This window comes from Parus major, chromosome 2 (assembly GCF_001522545.3).
Source record: "Parus major isolate Abel chromosome 2, Parus_major1.1, whole genome shotgun sequence".
In the NCBI taxonomy this organism is placed as follows: Eukaryota; Metazoa; Chordata; class Aves; order Passeriformes; family Paridae; genus Parus; species Parus major.
This window is the reverse complement of record NC_031769.1, coordinates 98,680,547-98,702,887: the sequence shown is the minus strand read 5'-3', so window position 1 is coordinate 98,702,887 and position 22,341 is coordinate 98,680,547. Positions and strand designations below refer to the sequence as shown.

Below are 22,341 nucleotides of genomic sequence, written 5' to 3'. Positions count from 1 at the left end.
CAAGCACTCCTTTCTAATTTCATATAGCTTTTCTCACCAAAATGGGATTGAATAACTCCTAGAGTGTCCCAGACTGTCTCAGGTCTAGAATTATATGTGTAATAACTTTCCCTCAAATTTAATGATGACAAATAGTAATGACAATGTTTAGTAACTTTTGCCTTATTTTAATAAATGTTCTCTTTGGTTTTAAGCTGAAGCAGCAGCTATGATTGCACAAGACCAGGAAGAATTTGAGAAAGCACACAGGCTTCTGCAGGTAACTAATGACCTCAATGTAAACAAAATAGTTTTCTAATTTATTTACAAGTTGCAACTTCTGCAATCTCTTTGTCTGCAGGCAGGAAAGGTAGGCAGTCCCAATGCATCTGAATTAGCAAATACTTCATGGAAATCTGTTAATAGCTTCATTCTGCCGGGAACATCTGATCTTCATAAAGATGCCAGCTATTTACGTTTGTCTTTGGGGGAGTTCTTTGGTCAAAGATCCGAAGCACTTGGATGTCTTGGTGGAGGCAGTGGTGTGAAACGGGTATGTATCTAAATGTTAATATTGAGAAACAAGGAAATGATAAGACAAGCAACAACTAGCACTAGTTTTGTTATTTTGTAACCAGTTCATTCTCAGATCTTATTTTCTTAGTTTATTTAGGAAGGCAATTCTCTGTGTGTTACAGGTGTGGTTTGACTGGTTTCCTACTGGAATTTCTGATGTGAAATGCTGGCTGGTGTTATTGTTGAATGTTGAACTTTGCCTTTTGGTCAGGGACTAATTATGTGTAGGATTAGAAGGAGAGAAGTACACCATATAAAGGAGGCGTATTGAAGGTCCCAGCAAATTATCCACACAGTTGAGTGAAATGCTGCTCAGACAAGAGTATTTGAACAGTGAGGGTATCTCTGAATGACTGTTGATAGTTGATGTGCTATTTGGGCAATGCCCAACTTCAGGAAAAGTGTAATCATCTAAATTTTGACTTATTGACATTTGTATTCTTCTTGCATATGTTGGATACTTGGGACTTCCCTCTTCTGCTGTTGGTAGACAGGATCTCATCTGCGTTTCAGACCAAATAAAAAGATGGGGAAGTGTGTACAATGGGAAGAAGTCACACATGCTTGTGTAATTCACTTGTGTCGTGAGGGATTGTTGGATTTGGCGGAGTTAGAGTCTGTTCTAAGCATTTCAAGGCTTAGTGGCAGACCATGCCTCCAAGCAGAGATAATGTGAGCCTATGTACTTTATTTATTTTGAGAAACTGTCCCTTCACTTGGGATAGAGTTAGTTTTCTTTGTAGCAGTTAGTACAGTGCTTTGTTTTTGATTTAGTATGAGAATTATGTTGATAACACACTGATGTTTTCATTGTTGCTAAGTAGTGCTTACCCTAAATCAAGGACTTTCCAGTGTCTCATGCTCTGCCAGTGCAGCAGGTGCACAAGAAGCTCAGAGGGAGCGGGGCCAGGACAGCTGACCCCAACTGACTAAATGGATATTCTGGATCATAGAACATCCTGCTCAGTCTATAAACTGGGGGGAGTTGGCTGGCAGCCATGGATTGCTGTTCAGGGACAGGCTGGGTATTGGTCTGTGGCCGGTGAGCAATTGTGTTGTGCACCACTTGTTTCTCCCTCTTTTATTCCCCTCTCCTTCCTTTTCATTACCAGTATTATATCTTGTGTCAGTTATTAAACTTTTTATGTCAACCCATAAGGTTTACATGTTCTTTCCAGTTCTTTGTCGGGAGGAGTTGGGATATGAACAAACAGCTGTGTCACTAGCTGGGGTTCAGCCATGCCAGTAGTTAGTTTATTTTATGTGTGTATGGGAAATGCAGTGTATGTGTTTAGATTAGGCATTTGCAATGCTAGGAGGCACACCTTATTTCTTAGTGGTATGAGAGATATACCCAGCAAGCACTGCAGGCCGAAACTGCTTTTCAAGTGCATTGAACCTGTTTGTTAATTATTAAATTTACTCATGCTGTATTCTGGGGTATTTTTTATAGCCGTCTTTTGGTTACTATATTACGTCCCCGAAGAAAAGGCAGCCTGTTTCTTTGCTAACGCGATCTGATTCATCAGGAGGTGACACCAGCCAAGAGATATCACAGTTGTCTGACGAGGTGTTTTCAGGTAGTTATGGAACAGTTTTCTTCTATAGGGCATTAAGGGAGCATGTGTATTACAAGAATGCAGGTTTTTAGACAACTTCCTTATTGTAAATTAATTTTGTTCTTGTTGTTGTTAGGTGACTTAGAAGCACAAACAAGAAAACATGCAAATTTTGCCAACTCTGAAGGTTCAGGGCATATGGTCGATACTGCTGCTGAAACACATGAAAACATTAATACACAAGCTGCTACCAAAAGTAAAGCAAAGGTATTTCTCTTGTATTTTTCTTTAAAGTGCAACTATGAACTGAAACAAAATTCTAATTACTCCAATTATTATTGTTTCTTTAAATACAGCTAAATTTGGACTTTCGTATCGACTCACTGCTTTTTATATTGATCATTTTAATCCTAGTAGGTGCCCCTGTTTCTTAGGATAGTTTCATTAGAATGGCATGATCCTGTAGTAAGTCAGGTGTTACTATCACCATCTCATTTTCCTTTTTCTTCCAACTTCACTTTCGGAATTACTCAGTCTGTCAGCCCATAGTTTTTCAGAGACTCATTGGCTGTTGATGTTCTGTGATCAAGTTTCTGAATTTCAGCAATATCTTCCCCTTCTATTGTTTTAATGAAACAACTGACCTTTAGCATTGGAGTAAAATCTTTTAGTTGATGGAATTTGAGGATTTGAATGTGGTGCAAGTCTGAAAAAAAGTGTCTTTTTAGTTTGGCAGTCCTTGATACCTACCTTTCCTGCCTGCGTCACCTCCCTAAGTCTGCTGGCGGAGCTCCTAATGCAGGCCAGGATGCTGTTGAGCTTCTTTGCCTGGCTTGTGGTCAACTTCCTGTCTACCAGGACCCTCAATTCCTTTTCTGCCAAGCTGCTTTCCTGCTGGTTGGCCCAGGGCCTGTACAGGGGCCTGGGGTTATTCCTCCTTAGGTGCTGGTCTTGGCATTTCCCTTTGAACTTCTCAGCCCATCTTTCTTTCCTGTTGAGGTCCTTCTTAATGACAGCTGATTCTTCTGGCATATCAGCCACACCTCTCAGTTTCGTATGATGATGGAACTTGCTGAAGGTGCACTCTGCCTGATCATCCACATCATTAATGAAATTGTTGAACAGTACTGGCCCCTGTCTTGATCCCCAGGATACTTTACCAGTGAGTGACTGGCTTCCTGATGGACTTGGTGCTGCTGATCTGCCCTTTGAGCCTGGCAATTCAGCTTGTTTTCAGTCTAGTCATGGTGTATGTGTCTGCTCCATGCTCTGTCTGTCTTTTAATGAGGTTTTTGTGAAGTCATGCATGCATATCTACAGGAGGACAGGTGTTTCCAATTCTGAGTCTGTCCATCTGAGAGAGACAGAAGGAAATTGGACTCTGGACATAACTGTCTACCTACTTCACACACTTTGCTAAGAATAGCCAATGTGAAAACTAAAGAAGAAATCAGACTTGATTGATAGAAAAAGCTGTAGGAATAGCTGTGTCCTCTGAAGAGATTTAGTGCAGATGATTTAATGTAGGTGATTGAAAGTTAATTGGGAAGTTATTGTATATTTGGTCATGGTAACTTCTCTGCTGTTTGTCCCTGATAGGATTTTACTCCCAGTTCTTTTAACTGCACTAAATAAAGCATTTTTGGATTTTTAAAGTTTCACAGGAACTAAGGTTTCCTAGTAGGCAGTATTTATTTAATCTAGAAAAGCCTTTGTGAAGTAGACTTAAAAAATCAGGAAAATGAGAATAATGTCTATTGCAGTGTTCTTTCTAGATAGGTGCTTAAAAATGTGTCAATGAAGAAATTTAATATATTGCCATATCCTGAATTGCAAACAAGAAACAAAACTTTAAACAAGAATTTTCTTACTGTGGTGCTTAACTCATTTTGTTTTATTGTAGGATGGAATTCATAAAGGCAAGTCTGAAGACAGCTTGTCTAATCATTCTGACTCTGTCTTGAGTATCAGTACAATTGCAAATGCTATTGCTAATGCTTCCTCCAGTGCTGAGCCTTCCCAGCTAGCTGCTATGATGATGGCACTCTCCAATAAAAGTAAAAGAACACGTGTCCTTCCTGGAGTTGTTAAAGAGGCTGAACTCTCTGCTAACGAGATATTATCCAGCAATGAGGAAAATAGTGCATTTGACATGGAAAAATACCTCAAAAAAACAGATGAGAACAGATGTGAAAGTGAATACGAGAGTGTTGTGAAACATGAAGCATCTGTCCAGAACCTTACATCTGATACCTTTTTACTGGGTAAAGATAAACATAAGGATGCTCTTGCAGAAGACTTGATGAATAATCATAGCAAACAGCAAGGAATAGAGAAGCGATTGCTTGATTATCTTAATGAAGAAAGTGACAGTCAGAATTTTTCTAGTCTGTCTGGTATTCCCCACCATGGAGACATAATTGCAGATAATGTTCAATATTCAGAAAAGTTGTCAGATTTGGTAAATAATAAACATTTACAATCAATGGATGCTGATATTAGATCAGAGACACTTAATGGTAGTGAAGCCCACACATGTGGAATTCTCTCAGCAGCAAAAATGGAAGTGGCGCAGAGAAATCTGCTTGCTTACCAGAACAGCAATCTCACTAATACATGTAGTATAGGGGAAGATAGAGAAACAGTAGATCAAGCAGAAAATGCTGTTCCTGAACCATGTAATGATTTGGTGAAGGGAAGTGCAGGAAATATTCCATCCTTCAGCAACTTAAAACCTGCCAAGCAATCTAGTAAATATGTCTCAGTAAGTGCTACAACAGCCAAGCCTGTGCAGAAATTGAACGAAGATGAGAGGAAGCAAAACATAGAGAAGAGAAACAAGGATGCCACTACTCCTCATGGTGGGAATGCAAAACATGTAACTTTTGAGAATCTCTCCCCAACTTTCCAGAGTAGTACTGGTAAGTAAACCTATATCAATGCAATTAGTTGTTGAAAAGGCTTTTCTTGAAGTAAACTTGTTTCCTGTCCATGAATAAATATGGTGCTTAAATTTTGTTTATTTGGCAGAGCGTAAACCCATTCTACCTGAATGTGACTTAAATCTGGAGGGTGAGCAGTGTAGCTTCAGACCTTCAACTTCGCCTCTGATTCACTCTTCTCCTAGTGAGACTTCTGGAACAGCGTTTTCAGGGTAAGTTTCTTGGTGTAGGTTATAAGAAATACTGCTTCATGAGGATTGTTGAGGGATCCTGTGTTAGTTTGAATGTTGACTATGATCTAGATTTATAGAAGATTTTTGTTAGGCTAAGACTTCATTATACACTAAGATGGACATTCTATAGACCAATGAAAATGTGTTTTTTAAACTTAGAAGTATTTAGCTCCATTTGGTTCACTGGTTTGTATCATTACTTGCTGTGGGAGAGGGTGGGTAGAAGTATTTGTATTGCTTTTGACTATTTTGTATTTTGATATATACTCGTGTCCAAGGTTTAAAGTTTCCTTAGCAACTGAAGGAACGATGTTTCTTAAATCAGCTCCCATAATAGTGTCTTAAGATTACAACTAAGTTAATTCTGTAGTCTTAAACAAAAATGTGGCTAGTAGCTAATGGTTGCGTTCAGTCTCATAAGAAGATGAGGCAACTGATTTTCCTGACTTAGCTTTTAAGTTCATTATTTAGTATTTAACTACAGTTTGTGTTTGTATGTGTTATTAGAACTACATGCTGTCCTGCATTTCTCAGAAATTATTATGTGCAGGAGTAGATTTATTTTTGCAGGCATGTTATATAACTGTTAGGATTTCCAGTTAAAGTGACTTTAACTGTTGTCACGTTAGCTTTTCTTGTTGAGCAAAGTGCTGAGACATCCTGTGTTTTCAGGTATTTGAAATGAAGAGAATCTCAGCAGTGAATAGGAAGCTAATGTGTAATGCCTGAGAAGTTAAATGATGTCATTATACTTTTTAATTTAGTTAGATACAAGTATATTGATTCACCTCTTTAAATAAGTTATGTTGTTTCTGTGGCCTTAGCATCTGAGTTCAGTTGTGGAACTCTGATGCTTTACCTATATGGATTTATATGGAATGAAAATGTCTGTTATGTACACCAAAGCCAGAACTTGTAAAGGCTGAGAGCTGCTTTCTCATTTCTACTGACTGCATTTAACAGAACAGCTAATTAAGTTGACTTTTAGAATAGTACAGCTAATATGTAACATTTTCTGAGGGCAGCATTAAAAATATATATTTTAATACTGCATGTTTTGAATCTTTTTCAGATCTGAAATGGATTTTACTTGCCCATCCCATTGTCAGGAATCTCCTTGCAAAGAAAATGTTCTACCTCAGTCTGTTTACTCAAGTCCAAGCATGAGCAGGTTAACCTATGTCTCTGCATCTGGCAGTACCCATAAGAACTCAGCAGTGATACATAATCCAGGGACATACTGGGTAAGAAAGACAAAACCGCACTTCCCCTTTGCCCCTAAACCAAAATTTATAGGTCAAAGTAATTCTAAAGTAGAAAAGCCTTAAGGGTTTTCAAACAGTAGGATATGCTGTGCATAGGAAAAAGGTATTCTTTTTTTCAGAAGTTTTTTTTTTCTTCTGAGTTCTTCAGAAATTTGAATTTTGGTATCAGCTGTGCCAAATGCACACACTTTAATAAATGCAAACATAGGAAAACAATCAAAGAACTAAGAACTTTTGAAAAAGCTGGAGTTGGTGTATTTTTTATTTTCATTTTTTTTCCATAATTTCTCATTAAGTATTCTCTAGTGATTCTCACTAGAGAAGTCATTCTATTCTTGGAATGTGGAGTAGTATTTTGCAGGATCTATATTGCTTTTATCACGCCTGAGGCTCCCTTGTTCAGCTTCAGCTGTTATGAGAATACTTTCCCTGGTTTGTTTTTTTTTTCCTGGAGAAATGTTTATAAATACATAATGTAGTTTGTACTACTTTTTTCAGGACTGAAACGATATTTTTTTTACCTCTGACAGTCATTCTGACTTTTTTTACGGGTTTAGAAAAGAATGTACACTGAGGGTGGAATTTTTGTATCAATGCATTTTCATGCATCTCAAATCCTTTTTGGTTAGTGATTTGGTTCAAGGTCATTCAGTTTTGTTTTGTTTTTTTGAAATCTGGCTAGTATGTCTGGTGTGTTATCAATGCTGTTTTGAACACCCATCTAAAAACACAGCACCACAGAGACCGCTGTGAAGAAAATCACCTCCATCTCAGCCAGACCCAGTAGAATGTGTCTTTAGGATAGCAGACAGGTTGAAACTGCAGGTTTTGTTTTTCAAGGTGAAGAATCACAAAAGTAAAACTTCAGACAAGACAAGCTTGATTATTTATATTGGATGGCAATACCAGTAATGATTCGACAGGAAAGTTTCCTGAACAGGCAGCACTAGAATTAGGTGTGTCTTATGTACCCTATTGCTTTTTTAAAATACTGCATGTTGTGTTTGTTTACTAGGATGAAAATGCTGGTGAACTGAGCACAACAATAATTCAGGCCAGCCCAATTCCTCCACAGGAGCAATCAAAAGAAAATCTAGAAGACCACTCATGTCAAAAAAATAGAAAAGAAGCAGTATTTAGTATGGACCAGAAACAAGGAGAAAATGAACTTGCTGGTCTTCAAAGAAAACCTCATAATGTACTGGACCAAGAACTGGCTAAAGATGGTTTTCTGAAGAATGAAAAGCAGCTTCCATTTATTCATTCAAATGTACCGGCAAATCATGAAGGGCTAGACCATGTTAAATCAGCTTTGCCAAGTAAACTCTGCACCTTTCAGCCACTTTCTGTCAATGTTGATGCACAAGAAGCCTGTCAGGATCAAACAAACAAAGCACAGAGACAAGGATTACCATCTCTGAATATATTACCTGTTTATCCTGGATTAAACACCTGTTTCCCATGCAATCAAAACTCATCAGGTGAACAGTGTGTTCATACATCAACTGTTAAATCCCATGTCACTACCTCTGAGAGTCAAGCAATTTCTTCTTCTGTCCCTGCCTTGCTTACAGGGCATTCACTTGCAGCAACTGCATTTGCACAACAGCATTTGGGAACTATACAACCTACAGGAAATGCAGTTCCATCTCAGTGTCCTGGCTGCAGCTCTGCAGGTTTTGGCTTTTCAGCTGGGCTTCCTTGTTCTGGGATTCCAGCAGGACATGTTGAGAATCCACTTACGTTAGGAATTCCTTTAGGTCCAAATATTGGTCCTGGCTTTTTGGGTGCAGCTTCACTTTATAATCCACACTCGACTTCATGGAACAATAATATCTTAAATATAAAACCATGTCATGGACAGCCTTTTGGAGCTGGCAGAAGTGGGTGGGAGTTGTCAAAGTCACCTGGTAGTGGTAAGTGTGTTTTTTAAAGTGTATTTGAAATACAGCTGTGGACAGGAATGGTGATAGTGATGTTGCTTATATTATAGTAAATAAAATTAAGATGGTACTAAGTGTAACTGCAATTATTGTTCATGCAAACCTTATTACTAGTTTTCCTTGTTCAGTGTTGTTCTCTGAATTCGGTGTCTATTCTTATAGCTCCCCTAATGGTCTTAAAAAACATTTCTCATAATTTAGAAGAATTTCAGCATTCTTCAATATTAAATAGCTTTGTGTTTGTGTGAAGGATCTAGAGCTACCTTTCATAGGAGGAAGAAAAATCCTAGCTGCAGCTGAAACTAGGCAAGACAAGTCATGCTCTTGAAATTCCATTGTATTTTATCTGGAAAACAGAGGGCATTTCTATTTCCAGCCTAATTTGGTATTAGCAGTCAGTGAAGGCCAAAGCTCTTAAGAAGTTTGAACCCCATGGAGGGTTGAAACTGTTTGCTGGTTATGAAGGGAAAGACAAGCTGTCAAATGTCTTCTTTCCTTTCTGTTTTTACCCAGTATCTAGAGTAAATGCTAAACCTAGCCATCACAAATTACTATTTAATTTTAGAAACTTGTTTTAACCTACAATCTTGTTAGTTATTTTTCACTATGCCTTTTTTTTCTGGCTAATTCTTTCTGCCTAAATGACAAGCTAGTAAGGTTGAAGATTTGAATCTGTGACAGTTTAGAGCTTGTTTACTGATTGTTCCAAATCATTGGGATGCACTTCTTAGTGCATTTTAAAATAGTGAAATACTCCTTACCTATTTTTATACTAACAAGATTTTGTAATAGTAATGTTCAAATTTTCTCAGTTGGGCTAGTACTGATTAAATTGTGACCACTGAGTATTTTATATCAGGTGTATATATACACATTTTGTTTGTCTGTATGGAATGTGCTATTTCCATAAGTATTTATTTTTGTGACAGTAGAATTTCAAGATGCAAATTAGAAATGATAGAAATTTCAAATTTCATGCCTGTGGAAAATATACTTATGAGAACTGTTGTCAAACCTTTCCTTGCCATAATGAAGCATTTGTCAGATGAGATCATAAACTTGGTGGCAGCCTGAGTGCTGATTTGCTTCTGAGTACCTGTAACTAACAGGAGCATATTTTCTTCCAAAGGACATATAAAAGTACCAGAGGAACTGAAGTTCTCTAATGCCTGTTGTGTGGGAATTGCATCACAGACAGTTCTTAGCATTTATAATCCAACTGACCGGTGGTTGCAGGTCAACATTGGAATACTCAGTGTTTCAATTAATGGGGAAAAGGTAGGAGATTTTTTTTTTTCCATAAAGCTGAATAATACCATTATCTTACCAGATATCATATGTAAAATTAAGGCCCTCTTTACAGATCTGTAGTTTTTTCCCTGCTTTATAGTTAATATGCATAAAAGCAATGCTACTTTCTTTAGCCAGGCCACTTGACAAATTTGTGAGGTAAATGCCACACGAGGTGATTGATCTGTAGAATTGTTTTGTGTGCATGAAGTGTGGAAGGTTTGAGTTTATGGGTTATTCATTCCCACTTCTGTGTATGCAAGAAGTGTTATCCCTAGGACAGAAAACATTCATGCTGAGGAATGTTACTGCTAAAACATTTTTGGCAGTTTGCTCCTCTTTTTCTTGAAATCAGGAGATCTTGAGTGATGGAGAATGAGAAATACTTGGAGTAGGCTTCAAACTAGACGGGTTGTACTGTGTGTTGTAGGTAGCTTGTAGGCCATAGATTGGCTGTGTTGCAATTCAGTTTTGTCAAATTCTATATACTTCTGTTATCTTAGTAATAGTTCCAGAAGTAAAATATATTGAAGACTTTAGAAATGAGTTCGAGCCAAGATCCATCAGAATAATTTCTTTTATTGATGAATACACTTAGTGGAGAAGAATATAACAACAGAACAAGCATATATAGGATACTCAAAGCTTCTGGTAACTTTAGTGCTATGTGTTATTTCTATTCTTATTAGTTTTAGGTAGAGTACTCTTTATTGAGCTAATCTGTTGAAACTATGCAGTGCTGTCCAGAGTTCAGTTGTAGATTGTATAAAGTACTGATTTTTTATTTTTTTTATTTTTAATTTTATTTATTTATATTTTATTTTTTAAATACAGTTCTTGCCATTTTTATTTGGTCCATATTACTGAGGATTAGCAGACAATGATTTGATTTAAGTATTGTAACTTATGCGTCTTAGAAATCCTGATCACATCCCTCATCATATTCTTCCAGCAGATGTAGTACGTGTCTTTACAGGAGTATGATTTCTGGTTTTGATCTTGTTTTCTCAGAATGCTTCCTTTTTAAAGAACATCAAGCCACAATTCTGTGTGTTCATGTATAATATTTATATATGTGTATATATATGTGTGTGTGTATATGAGAATAAGGATTTGTTGCATAATTTTCTAATTTGCTTTATAGGGCTTTTATGCAGCTTCTGTAAAGTGATTCTGTTGTATCAGAGGTGATTTTTAACAGAAACTTCCTTTACAGCTGAAAGTATAATTGCATATTGCATTATATATAAATATATGCAATTGTTTGCACAGTGTGATTAGAACTAATTTTTTTCAGTCAACTCTGAGATACGCTGCTGTCCTTTCTCAAAAATCAGGGTTTTACTTATTAATTTTACCAGTGTCAGTCTTTCACTAGATGGCAGAAAGAAACCTCAGCAGTTTTCAGACTGACTTCTCTGTTTAAATTAAAAGACCTTCAGTTGAGCAGGATGCAAATGTGCCATGGAATGGGCCATGGATATGAAGATGCATTAAGTGTAGGAAGAATATATATATATAACATCTGTGTTAAGCAGTGGTGCCAGACAAATGTGGTATTTGGAAAGGAAATGTCTTCTGGTAAAAGGCCTGTTTGAAAATGACAGGTTTTTTGTTTTTCAGATGGATCCTATGAAATATCAATGTCTGGTTTTCAAGAACAAAGCCATTGTAGGACCATTTTCTACCAATGACCTGAAAATACTTTTCTTACCTTCCCATTCTGGGATCTTCCAGTGTATCCTCAATGTTTCATCTTGGCCAGTTTCTGCAGATGCCGAGACAATCGTTCAGTCAGAAGCCTTGGCAAGCAGGGTAGTTCTGACAGCAGTTGCTGAAAATCCTAATTTAGAAGTAAGTTGCTGCTTATTGTGGGCCTTTCATTATTGTAATCGTATGAATAATTTAATGACACTGGAAAATAATGGGGTTGCAAGGGTTGTTCCTCAAAGAAACCTAGAATTTCTTATGTTTTGAGTGGGAATATAATAGGATTTTTGAGAAGCTTATTGCTCTCTGGGAAGTTCCAGTTGTGGAAAAGCAACTTGCTGGAAATGAAGGGTTCTGTGTGGAAAGAATAAATGAAAATGCATTACCTTTTCATTGTTAAAAGACTGGGCAAGACTTAAACATCTGATGCTTACTAGGTATCTGCTCTGTTGCATTGGACATTTAATGTAGCAGAAAGCATTTATTTCCAATTGTAAGGATTTCTTTATTTTTTTACATCAAGTAGGCTTTGTCTTGGTTTCTAACTACCTCTAGCTTGTTTATAATTGTAGAAAATATTTTCTTATTTTGGACAAATTAAAAATTAACAGTAAGTGCATGTGTAAAGTGCTCTTGTCTTGTGTCTTGTCATGAAGAACAACCAGGTGGAAGACAGTATGACATTAATAATCTGGCTTCATACAGATCTAGATTTAAGAGCATGGATAGGTAGAAAAAGGCTTGATTATCTTTTTGGAGGTGCCTGAACAAATTATATGGTAGTTTGTGACATGATGGATAAAAGTAAAAGTAAAATTTTCAGTCATCAGCCACAGCTAACATTTTCTTTTCATTTACGGTGGTCTTTTAACTTGCTTTGGGCTAATTATGTGTTTTGAAGTAATGAATGCGCAGGAATGGATAAAATTTGTAATGCTTCTTCCATAAATTTTTATTTATTTTTAATACATTGTTTATTCTTTAACATGTGGTCCGTTTTCCATGTTCTTCATAGTATATAGCTCAAACTTGTGTCATGTTCAGATAAAATTTAAACCCTGTGCTCAATCTTTGCATGTTGTTACATTCTTGAGATTGCAACAAGTACCAAATAAAAGCTGTATTTTACTGCAGATCATGACACTTAAGTGTTTTTAAGCAAATTGATTTAATTTTTGGTTTCAGCAAAAATTAACTGCCCCTTAGTTATTTTCTTGACTTTTAACTTGCTGAAGTGAGTTTTTAACTATCTAAAATTGACATATTTTACTTGCTAGCAATAATCACGGTTTATACTTACTTTTAATTTTAATTATCCAAAATAACTTGATTGTTTGCTGGATTTTGATGGATAAACTGCACTAAGACTGGCTTAATTGATTGAGGCAAAGTGCATGGGAGACAGCCAATTGTCTGTAACCCCTTCTAATATTTAAGAAAACATGATTCTTAGACTACTCCTACCCCTGGTGGAAAGTTTATATTATATGTGGATATAGGGTTAAGAGGATGGAATAGGTGAGTAACATCTTTTCTTTCCTGGTACTTTTGAAGGGTATTGTGTTTTGAAAGATTTCCTTTCTTCTAAGTTCTGCTTTGTTTTAAAACCAGGTGGAAGCAGGAAAAGGAGATTGCCTGGATTTTGGTGACTTGCCTTTTGGCAGTTGGAAGGCTCTTCCCCTAAAACTTATCAACAAAACCCATGCTTTTGTGCCAATTAGACTTATTATTAACGCAGTAAGTACAGTAAATTTATGTATGTGACAGTGAACATCTTTTGATACTGAATTTTAATACCCAAACACTTCATGTTACATATCATTAAGAAATATATCTTGGAGACACTAGATGTAAGGTTCCCAAGAAGTCTTTTGTTAGTCAGGAAAAAAATAGTTTTTGTTGGGTGGTAATCTGACTCTGCTGTATTGGTACCAACAAAAATGCCTTTGGGATAGGTGTGTAGTGTTTTGTCTCATGTCTGTTGGTTACTTTTTATAGTTTAGCCATAGGATTCTGCCTCTGATGCTTGTTTTGACAGCACAGGGCAGCAGATAGGAAAAGGACTGTGTTGCCTAAACCTTCCCTTTGAGAAGGTGAGGAAGCTAGAAGCTTCACTCTTCTCTTTGAGAAGCTGAAGATGTATTCCACTATTCAAATGAAACAGCTGACTGTTGAAACAAGCAGCCAAAAACTTGCTTGTTGCTAGCAAGTTTAACATACTGCCTCTTCCTCTTTCTATCTGCTTTGTCTCTCACTAGATAATAGCCTGTCTGAGAGGCTACAGTGTGGTCCTCTCTAATCTCTGGCAAGGCAGTTTACACGTTTTTGGCTAGGCTGGGCTGACTGCTGATTTGTGCTGTGGGGTGAGCTGGCCTTGGTTCCTTATACAGGGGAACAAGAAAGGACTGGCCTAATGTTAAGGTGGATTGGGTTGTCTTGGGGATTAATGATGTTTCAACAGCCAAACTTCTTGAAGGCTTAATCTAACCAGACTCTGCTGTCCCCTTTTGCTGCAAAAGGATTTCCTATTGTTTTTTGAGGATTTGCTGGACTATCATATACTTACCAAAACTACAGCCTAATTTTTTTCCAAACTACTTGGATCATTCAAAACTTCTCTTGCGTTTCTCAGCTTTGTCATCATTGATGTTAGTGACAGTAAGGGATTTAATACTTGTAATACTTTTTTTTTTTTTTTTGAACAGAATGCAGTAGCCTGGAGGTGCTTCACCTTTTCCAAGGAACCTGTTAATACTTCCAGTGAACAAATGGATGCAGTTTCTCAGACAGCAGCTCCATCAGTTGTAAATCATGTGATACATGCAAGCTATGATGGACAAGTGAGTAGTTTGTAATTAGCCTATTCTTCTTTTTACTTGCTGTCTGAAATGATGATGCTGAATATTTGAGTTCACAGTAATGATTTTTGGGCAGTGAACCTTTTTGCATGTTTAGGTTTTTTTCATGTTTTTTTTGCATGTTTTTTCCTCTCAGTAATTTTCTCCCTTCCATAAGGTGAGTCAACCAATTTCTTTTTCAGGATCCTGAAGCTTTAACAGTTTGGGTTCTGTTCCGTGCACCTAAGAAACAAATTTCTTGTTCAGGTAAAGTAACTTGATTTTAATTTCAGCTGAAACAGATTTTACTTTTAATATATACATGTGTTAGAATTGCAGGAGCAGGCTGCAAACTTGAAAACGTGTTTGGTATGTGTGTGCTAATACTTCAGGTATCATACTCATTTCTAGTAACTGTGGGAGGCAGAATACCTCTATGTCTTAGTCCTTTATATATTACCAGGGACATTTTTACTTAAGTATGAAGCTGTACAAAGTTTGCACTGCAAGATGCCTGGAATTAGTGTGACCTCCTTTAAGTGAGGAAATTAAGCCATCAGTTAAGAAAACATTGCATTAATTGCAAAATAATTAATTAATTGCAAAAAATTTGCAAAAAAGCCCTCTGATTTGTTCTGGCTTTCTGAATAGAAAATAGTACATATATCAACTAGTTTGGCCAGTGTGGTAGGATGGGTTTTTTTTGAATTAGTGACAATTTCAGTCACATTTGACAAAAAGGTAAAACTCTTAAATAAGATCCTGTGAGACTTTATTTAAAAGAGGAAAAAAGTGTTGCGTGAGGAATGGGAGAGCTTCTGTTATTATGAGCATGTGAATATGTTAAGATTGAAGAGTAGCTGAAGTGAGACATGCATCAATAGGAATGGCCTTTGCTGTTGGCAGACTTGCTTGCTTTTGCTACTCATGAAATTGTTCCTAGATTCCTTGGGTCCAGCAGAGGAGGTCCTGGCAAGAGTGGATGTAGAAGTGGACAGTCCAGGACCTAGCACTGTGATTAGAAGTATTTCTCTCAGAGCAAGAGCTGGAACAGCAAGGATACATATTCCAAAGGACTTACAGGTTTGTGTACATTTACAAACTGTATTTCAAGAACAGTTTGCCTCTCGTAGCCTCCTACTTTTGTAATGTCTGGTTTTATTATGTATGTGTATATACAAACCTACACTTACTTAATTTTTACAGAAAATATATCTATCTACTAGTGTGGGTTCAACAGTCAAGCAGCAGCTGCCATTGGAAAATGCTGGAAACATTAGTGTACATTTGAAAGTTAAGGTAGGTTGGCTTTTCTCTCTTGAAATCATGATTTTTGTGCTGTTCATATTGTATTGAAGCTGGAGCTGAGCCTTGAGATTTTAGCTCAGCTCTGTGGTTTCACAGAAGCTTTATGAGTTTATGGGTAAAGGGAATGGAAGATGGCAAAGAGATTAGCTTATTTTTTTTGGAAAAAGCACATGGGTGTTCTTTTCCTCAACTTCAGTTTTATTTGTTATAACAAACATACCTTTATGATCTTTACTAAATTTTAACTAAAAGATTTGTTATATGTAAAAGTAGTGAAGCCTGTGCTGCACAGCAAGTGTTAGTTAGCTGGTAAAGACTGCTTAAGGCAAAGATGAATATTAGCATTGGGAAACATCTATATTTTCTAAGAAAACTGCATTTTATTTGCAGTTTTTAGTGCAAAACTTGCAAAAATTGCAAGTTTTTGGTGTACATCTTGCCAACTCAAAGTGAATTCTTTTCAGACATGGAATGTCTTTACTTGACCTTTTTAAGAATCCATGGAAAATGTGGTTCCAGACTGAAAGATAACTAAACACATTTGAAACTTGCATTTCAAAGTCAACAGAAGGAACAGTTGGTTCCATTTTAGAAAAAAGAGATATTTTTGCCCATCATTTCTAGGATCAAAGACCATGGAAATAGGATATATGACCACTTAATGCCACATTAAGCAAGAATGCTGGGTACTAATTGGTAGTGTTGAAGACTCCAGGTATATTCAAATTGTCTGAACTGCATGTACTACAGGTGCACAAACAAACTGTATTACATGTTGTAGACGTGTTTAATCCCTTAGAATAGGTAACTAAACCTTCCTTTTGCCCTTGCCTGCTTTCAGACATCAGATCAGGACAGCTGCTTTGCTGTTAAACCTGAGGACCTTTTCCTGTTTCCTGGAGAAGAGCAAGTAGTGACTGTCCAGTTTTTTCCAAAAACCACAACAGCTACAGAAAGGTAATATAACTGACACTGTGCTACATATGTTAAACTGAACTACTTTTGACCTTAAGGTAATGAGCAAATTAAAAGTTTTACCCATATGAGAGTCTTTGGCTTCAGTTGTTTTCATGAGAGTGCTCATCCATTACAAAAGTGTTTTTGTTAAAGTTCACCTTTTCTATAGATTATCTGCCTCTTAAGGTGTGTATAGCAGTATTAATAGATAATATTTCCCATCAAGAAATACTCCAAGACTTTTTAGTGTAAATAAACGGAGTAAGTCCCTGAAGCCCTTTATATGGTAGCTATTTCTAAAGTACAACAAAGCTTCAAAATACTTACTTTCAGCAGCCCCTTCATTTGCTTCCCTCTTTCTCTGCTGAGGCAAGGGGAATGTTATTTCTATTTTACATGTGAAAAAACTCAAGAACAGACCAGGATCATAAGTATTCATTTGTCTGCTGTAGTCAGATAAAAGTTTGTTCTGTACTGTACTAATATACATGTTCCTATTGCAGATGGAAGGAGCATTCATAGTTTTGCTCATTAGCGAATGAGCATATTGTTCATGCTGAACTTCATTCTGCAAAACAAACTTGATTGGTTCAAGTGACAATTAAGATGTCATTTAAGAATTTTTGGCAATGACAGTGGTCTGACTCATTTATCCAGAGCAGCCTTTCCTCTCTTGTTACATGCTTTCCAGTATCTGCTGTGATATAGCAAGAATGGAAAAAGGAGTATCTTCAGAATAAGTTCAACTTCATTAGCTAGCTTAACCAGGCCTCCCCAGTGCATTTAAATTAAACAATGAGGAATTCTGTGCTGGTGACAGTATGATCCTATTGGATAAGTTGAATTTTTACAGGCTTGAGGTACTCAGGAGGATTGGAAACTTTGTAGTCTACGTCAAAGTGCTGCTGAAAGACTAATAAACCGAGGCAGTAACAAGGGTCCATGTTCCCTGCTGATGGGGTTCAGGGCTTTGTCAGCAGGCATCATAGGGATTCACTGACAGCTAGAGTGGACTTTCTGGAGTTTTGTTCTTGACTTGAAGTGTGTCTATAGCAAATGATTCAGGCTATTATTTAAAAGCTAGATGTACTTCCTTGGTGCTCCTGGATGTCTCACACCTGTAAAAATTCAGTGAAGTTTCTCATGGCATTCAAAAGACATCTCTTCAGTCTACAGCCAGACTTTATTTCTTTCTAAAATTAGTCTGTCAAAAGAATTAGAAATTAGTATGGACAAAAAAATACTTTGCTGAGCTGTAGTCTCTGAAATATATGTCTGAATCATTTCCAGATGAAATAATTCAGAAGACTGTGTGAGGTTCATGTGATGTGTATTTACAGCCCAAAGGATTTAAATGTAGGGCTATGCCTAAAGTTGGCCTTTGTCATAAAATAAAAAGAAGTATTTGTATATCTGCCTTAAGAAGGTAGTTTTAAAAATGCCTATCTGTAATATTTTTTCAGTTATGTTTTGATTTCATCAGCTATTTTTTTTTTCTGTTGTGGGATTTAAATTTATTTATTTATTTTAAAAGTATTTTGAAAATCCTTGTGCTGCCATCTGGGCCTCAGTTTGAAGTGATGATAAAAGGTGAGGTAGAATCTGGGAAAAACACACCTGTGTCTACAGCTGCTGGGTGCTCAGACATTCCACCCATCCTCTCCAACAAGCAGTTCATTGCCTGGGGAGCAGTAGCACTTGGATCATCAGTGTAAGTATAAGCTGGACAGCTGTTCATTTAGAATATCAAGTTAGGTATTTTATATTGCACTTATTTGAAGTAAAATTTCCTATTCACTTGGATAATTCACAGTGATTTTTCTATGCCTCAAGTGAAAGCAGTGTATTACAATTGCTTTTCTTGTGCAAGAAAGTTTTGGAAACAAACTGATCTTGTTTGAGCTTTGTGTATTCTCGAGGAATCTTCAGTTATGATTAGAATATCTATTTTTTTATGTTTAATATGCCATGTAAGTAGAAATGAGTAGAAAGGTATTTTTGAACTAAGATGATAGAAAAATCTTCTGGTTCTTTTGATACCTATCTCCTGCTAGAAATTAATTACGCTTAATCTCACCATTACAATTAATAGAATCCAGTCTATGTAATGTAATTTGACCATCTGAATAGCATAAAGTATTGAACATCCCTTAATTGATTTGAATGTGTTTCAGTGTTAAAACTTTTAGTGATAGTCTGTTTTGCCCCTAATTATCAATTACTTTATCTTTCAGACTACTTTTTGTCCCCACGTTTAGTTTCAAGTTTACATGTTCAGTATTCTATGCTTTAATGAAACTGTTCATAATTGTTAGGATATTCTTTGTTTCCTTTACATGTAAAGTCTGCAAGTTTTGCAGATCTCTGAACTTCTAATAATTCTAATTCCTTCATAATAATTACTTGAAGGCATAATCCACTGTTGTTTGATACTGAACCTTTTGAGGAATCTAATGATTTCCTGGTGGTTTAAAATCAATCCATGTTTGTAGCCAAGAACTCTTCCTGGTAGCTGCATTTCTGTTTTTCTGGTTTTCTAGGGTAGTGTTCTTCTAACCTACTGTTAGAAGATTGTTTGGTGTTTGGGAATTACTCCTTCTTTCCTGTATATTGCAGTCTTCTTATTTTCTTTTCCTCCTGTAAAACAGTTTTAATGAACCCTTGGTTTTAGGAAGCTGAAATTATTTCTGTCATTTTGTTTCAAGAGAGTACAAAAGAGTGTCTGCCAGTGTTGACAGAGAAAGGCTTTGCTCTCTTTGTCTTCTTCTTTGATTCCTCCAACTGCATGATCTATTCTCTTATGTTGTAGCAGTTTTAGGACTTGTCAAATTCATCGGTCAATGTTTTTTGGCTTGTTAAAATGACAGTCACTTGCTCTTGCTGGGGATATTTCCTACCTCTGCTGAGGAAAGCTCTAAATACCAGAAGCCTGGTCAATGCTAGGATGTGTTATAGAGGAAAAAAAAATATTTGTTCAACCTGATTCTGTCAAGTGACCATAACTTTCTGTATTGCTATTACATTGAGAAGTACATGAAAAGTTATCCTGAATTTAGTTCTTTACAACTGTTCCAGTGGATCTGGGCCAGACTACTCACAAGACTTTGTTTCTGTAGTGTGTCTGGATAATCTCATCAAAACTGTGTACTGAAGTGGGGATTTTTAAGGAGTTTTTGTGTTGATACAATTGCTGGTTTCTTTGAAAGTTCGGGCTGTTAAGTACAGTTCTTGAATGTCAGAAAAGCTATATATAGATATATTTTTATATATATATATATATATATATATATGTATATTTGGGGATTGTTTTACTATATGAGTATTCATCTGTTGTGAAGTATAACAGTGTATGGTGTGTAAGGTTGACAATACAGAAATAACTTTCTATTTAACATATTCTATTGTTCCAAGAGGTGATTTTTTTTTCCCATTAAATTACTTTAAAATTGACTGTCCTAGTTCTATTGTTTCCGTGAATTAATATATGCAGTTAATTTGTATTTGCTGTAAAAGCTAACCAAACATATTTTTCAGACAGAAGAAGTTAATTCTAAGAAATGACTCTCCGTCTGTGACCCAGCATTTAAGATTGCTGATAAGAGGCCAGGATCAAGACTCCTTTCAGGTGGCTGTTATTAAAGTTTCTCATTAGTGTTTGTGACAGTTACCAGGCTATGTTTATAATGAAAATGTTTTTGCCCTGAAGTCTTTGCAGGCTGTGTATTTGTTTTGAGACTGCCAAGATGAGTGTGGTATAGATGAGTGAGCTTAAGCTCTACTGGCATCCTTGGGAGTGGCTGAAATAAGAGCATTGCAACAAACTTGAGCTCAGTTTACAGCTCTGTCAGCTGCTGTATCACGACAGAGTCAGTACTTGGTGGAATGATCCATCAGTGGCCCTTCTTGCAAAAGGGAGTCTAGAAAAGTATAGAAAAACTGGAATTAGCCTTCAGGAGTTACTCTGCCTAATGGGTCTTTTTGTTACGTAACCTGCACTGACTTATATCCCCTTTTTCTGTCAAAAGTTCAGATTTTTTAAATCTAAAATCTTATACTGACAGAGAATTAATGTAGTGCTGATGTAGTTCAGCCTTGACAGGTTGGGGATCAAGGGCAAAACAGTCTGTCTAAAATGAGAGGCATCGAGTATCTTGGACTTTGTCTTTTCATTGCATATTAAGTATTGCAACTTTAAATATGCCATTGTCAAAGAAGTTAACGTGGAGTTTGAAGAAGGTAATTCTTCCTTCCAAGTGTAGTAAGTTTTACTGCTATGTTTTATTCCTATTATAGTCACTTTGTTCTGATGTTGTTTTTTTTTATAGCTGCAAAGTATATTCGGATCAGAAGAACGCCTGACCAGTAATTGGGAACTCAGAATGCGTCCCAAAGAAGATACTAACATATACCTGATGTTTACACCCACTCGAGTAACTTGCTGCTTTGCAAAGCTGGAAATCAAACAGCTGGGGATTCGATCAAAACCAGGAATTAAATTTACTGTAAGAGTCCCAACACAACTTCTAATAATTTTAAATTTACTCTTTGCACAAGTATTGATAATCTATCACTGATAGCTTTTTCTATCAAAAACCTGAAAATTGAAGATACATATTATGGGTATCTGTATACTTGTTAAAATCATATGGGCACTAAATTTAATGCTTTAATATAAATTATTTTTCAATTAGTATCAATTTTGCATGCAGTTCTTTCCTTTGTGAAGGACATAATACTTTATGTACTATATTAAAAGTAGCCTAAGATTTTAACTCTAGAAGTGTTAAAAAATATGAACTTGCCTTGTTCTATAGGTAGGTCTTAAAGAAACTTGGAAATAGAACTTGAAAATGATTGAGTAAATTTAGGCTTTTCTATTTCTTGCAAAGGCTTTTCAGTTCACTTCTATAACATTTTCATTTGTTTTTCTGCAACTCTTTATGTAGTTTACTATAGCTGTACATAATTTTTTTTAATTAAGAAGCTTTTTCCATTTGTAGTACTGTTTTTCTTTTTTGATAGTGGGGCTTTTTTTTCTCTCCTAGATACCATTATCTGGATATGGAGGAACAAGCAATATAATTTTAGAAAACGTTAAAAAATTGTCAGGTAGCTTCATGGTTACACTGGAAGGACCATTGTCTGCAAGATTACAGAAAGCTTCCTTCCATGTGAGAAACACAGGTTCCCGGGCTGCTTATGTTAAAGCACTGTGCCTGGGAAACCTGCAGACAAAAACAGTGATGGATCCTCAGGTTATGACAGTGTCTCCAGAGAAGTTTGTACTAAGAGAAGGAACACAGGAAGTAAGTACGGTGCTTTGTTCTAACAAACTAAATATCATCAATGAAAATGTGTGACTAGTTCTTTATTAAAAATCTCACCTAATTTTTATGTCCTGTTTCACCTGTATTATTGTAATCTGTTGACTCATGTTCCAAACATTAATACAAACAATAAGATTTTTTTTTTCAGTATGTCTATTTTTTTAATCAGGTGATTACTGTAACATGGAATCCAGTGGAAAAGAATTTCCATCCAAGCATGTTGGTATCGACAGTTTGCTTATTTTGGGGAGATGAAGTTTTTAGGCAGCAGTATCGCAGGTAAGATGTGCTTTACTATTGTAACAGACAGATATTTAATAAGAAGTTAAAACTAGGGGTATGTGCTGCCACAAATATGGTTTTAATATGTTTCCAAAATGAGCAAGAAGAAACTAAAAGATGATGATGATATGTA

At 36.3% G+C, this 22,341-nt stretch overlaps 1 protein-coding gene across 3 annotated transcripts in view; it reads left to right on the top strand.

The window, feature by feature from the left end:
- The window catches only part of CEP192 (centrosomal protein 192), a 59,811-nt gene that overhangs the window by 12,105 nt on the left and 25,365 nt on the right, over positions 1-22,341 (top strand). For all 3 annotated transcript variants that reach the window (XM_015618914.1, XM_015618912.1, XM_015618913.1), the window contains exons 11-31: positions 195-259; positions 341-532; positions 2,009-2,135; positions 2,251-2,381; positions 4,018-5,035; positions 5,145-5,268; positions 6,362-6,533; positions 7,570-8,470; positions 9,627-9,775; positions 11,411-11,641; positions 13,109-13,234; positions 14,203-14,337; positions 14,538-14,601; positions 15,278-15,417; positions 15,541-15,633; positions 16,484-16,599; positions 18,134-18,310; positions 20,134-20,224; positions 20,925-21,101; positions 21,645-21,905; positions 22,096-22,205. In XM_015618914.1, the coding sequence (XP_015474400.1) occupies positions 195-259; positions 341-532; positions 2,009-2,135; positions 2,251-2,381; positions 4,018-5,035; positions 5,145-5,268; positions 6,362-6,533; positions 7,570-8,470; positions 9,627-9,775; positions 11,411-11,641; positions 13,109-13,234; positions 14,203-14,337; positions 14,538-14,601; positions 15,278-15,417; positions 15,541-15,633; positions 16,484-16,599; positions 18,134-18,310; positions 20,134-20,224; positions 20,925-21,101; positions 21,645-21,905; positions 22,096-22,205 (4,600 nt within the window). The remainder of the gene's footprint in view (positions 1-194; positions 260-340; positions 533-2,008; positions 2,136-2,250; positions 2,382-4,017; positions 5,036-5,144; positions 5,269-6,361; positions 6,534-7,569; positions 8,471-9,626; positions 9,776-11,410; positions 11,642-13,108; positions 13,235-14,202; positions 14,338-14,537; positions 14,602-15,277; positions 15,418-15,540; positions 15,634-16,483; positions 16,600-18,133; positions 18,311-20,133; positions 20,225-20,924; positions 21,102-21,644; positions 21,906-22,095; positions 22,206-22,341) is intronic.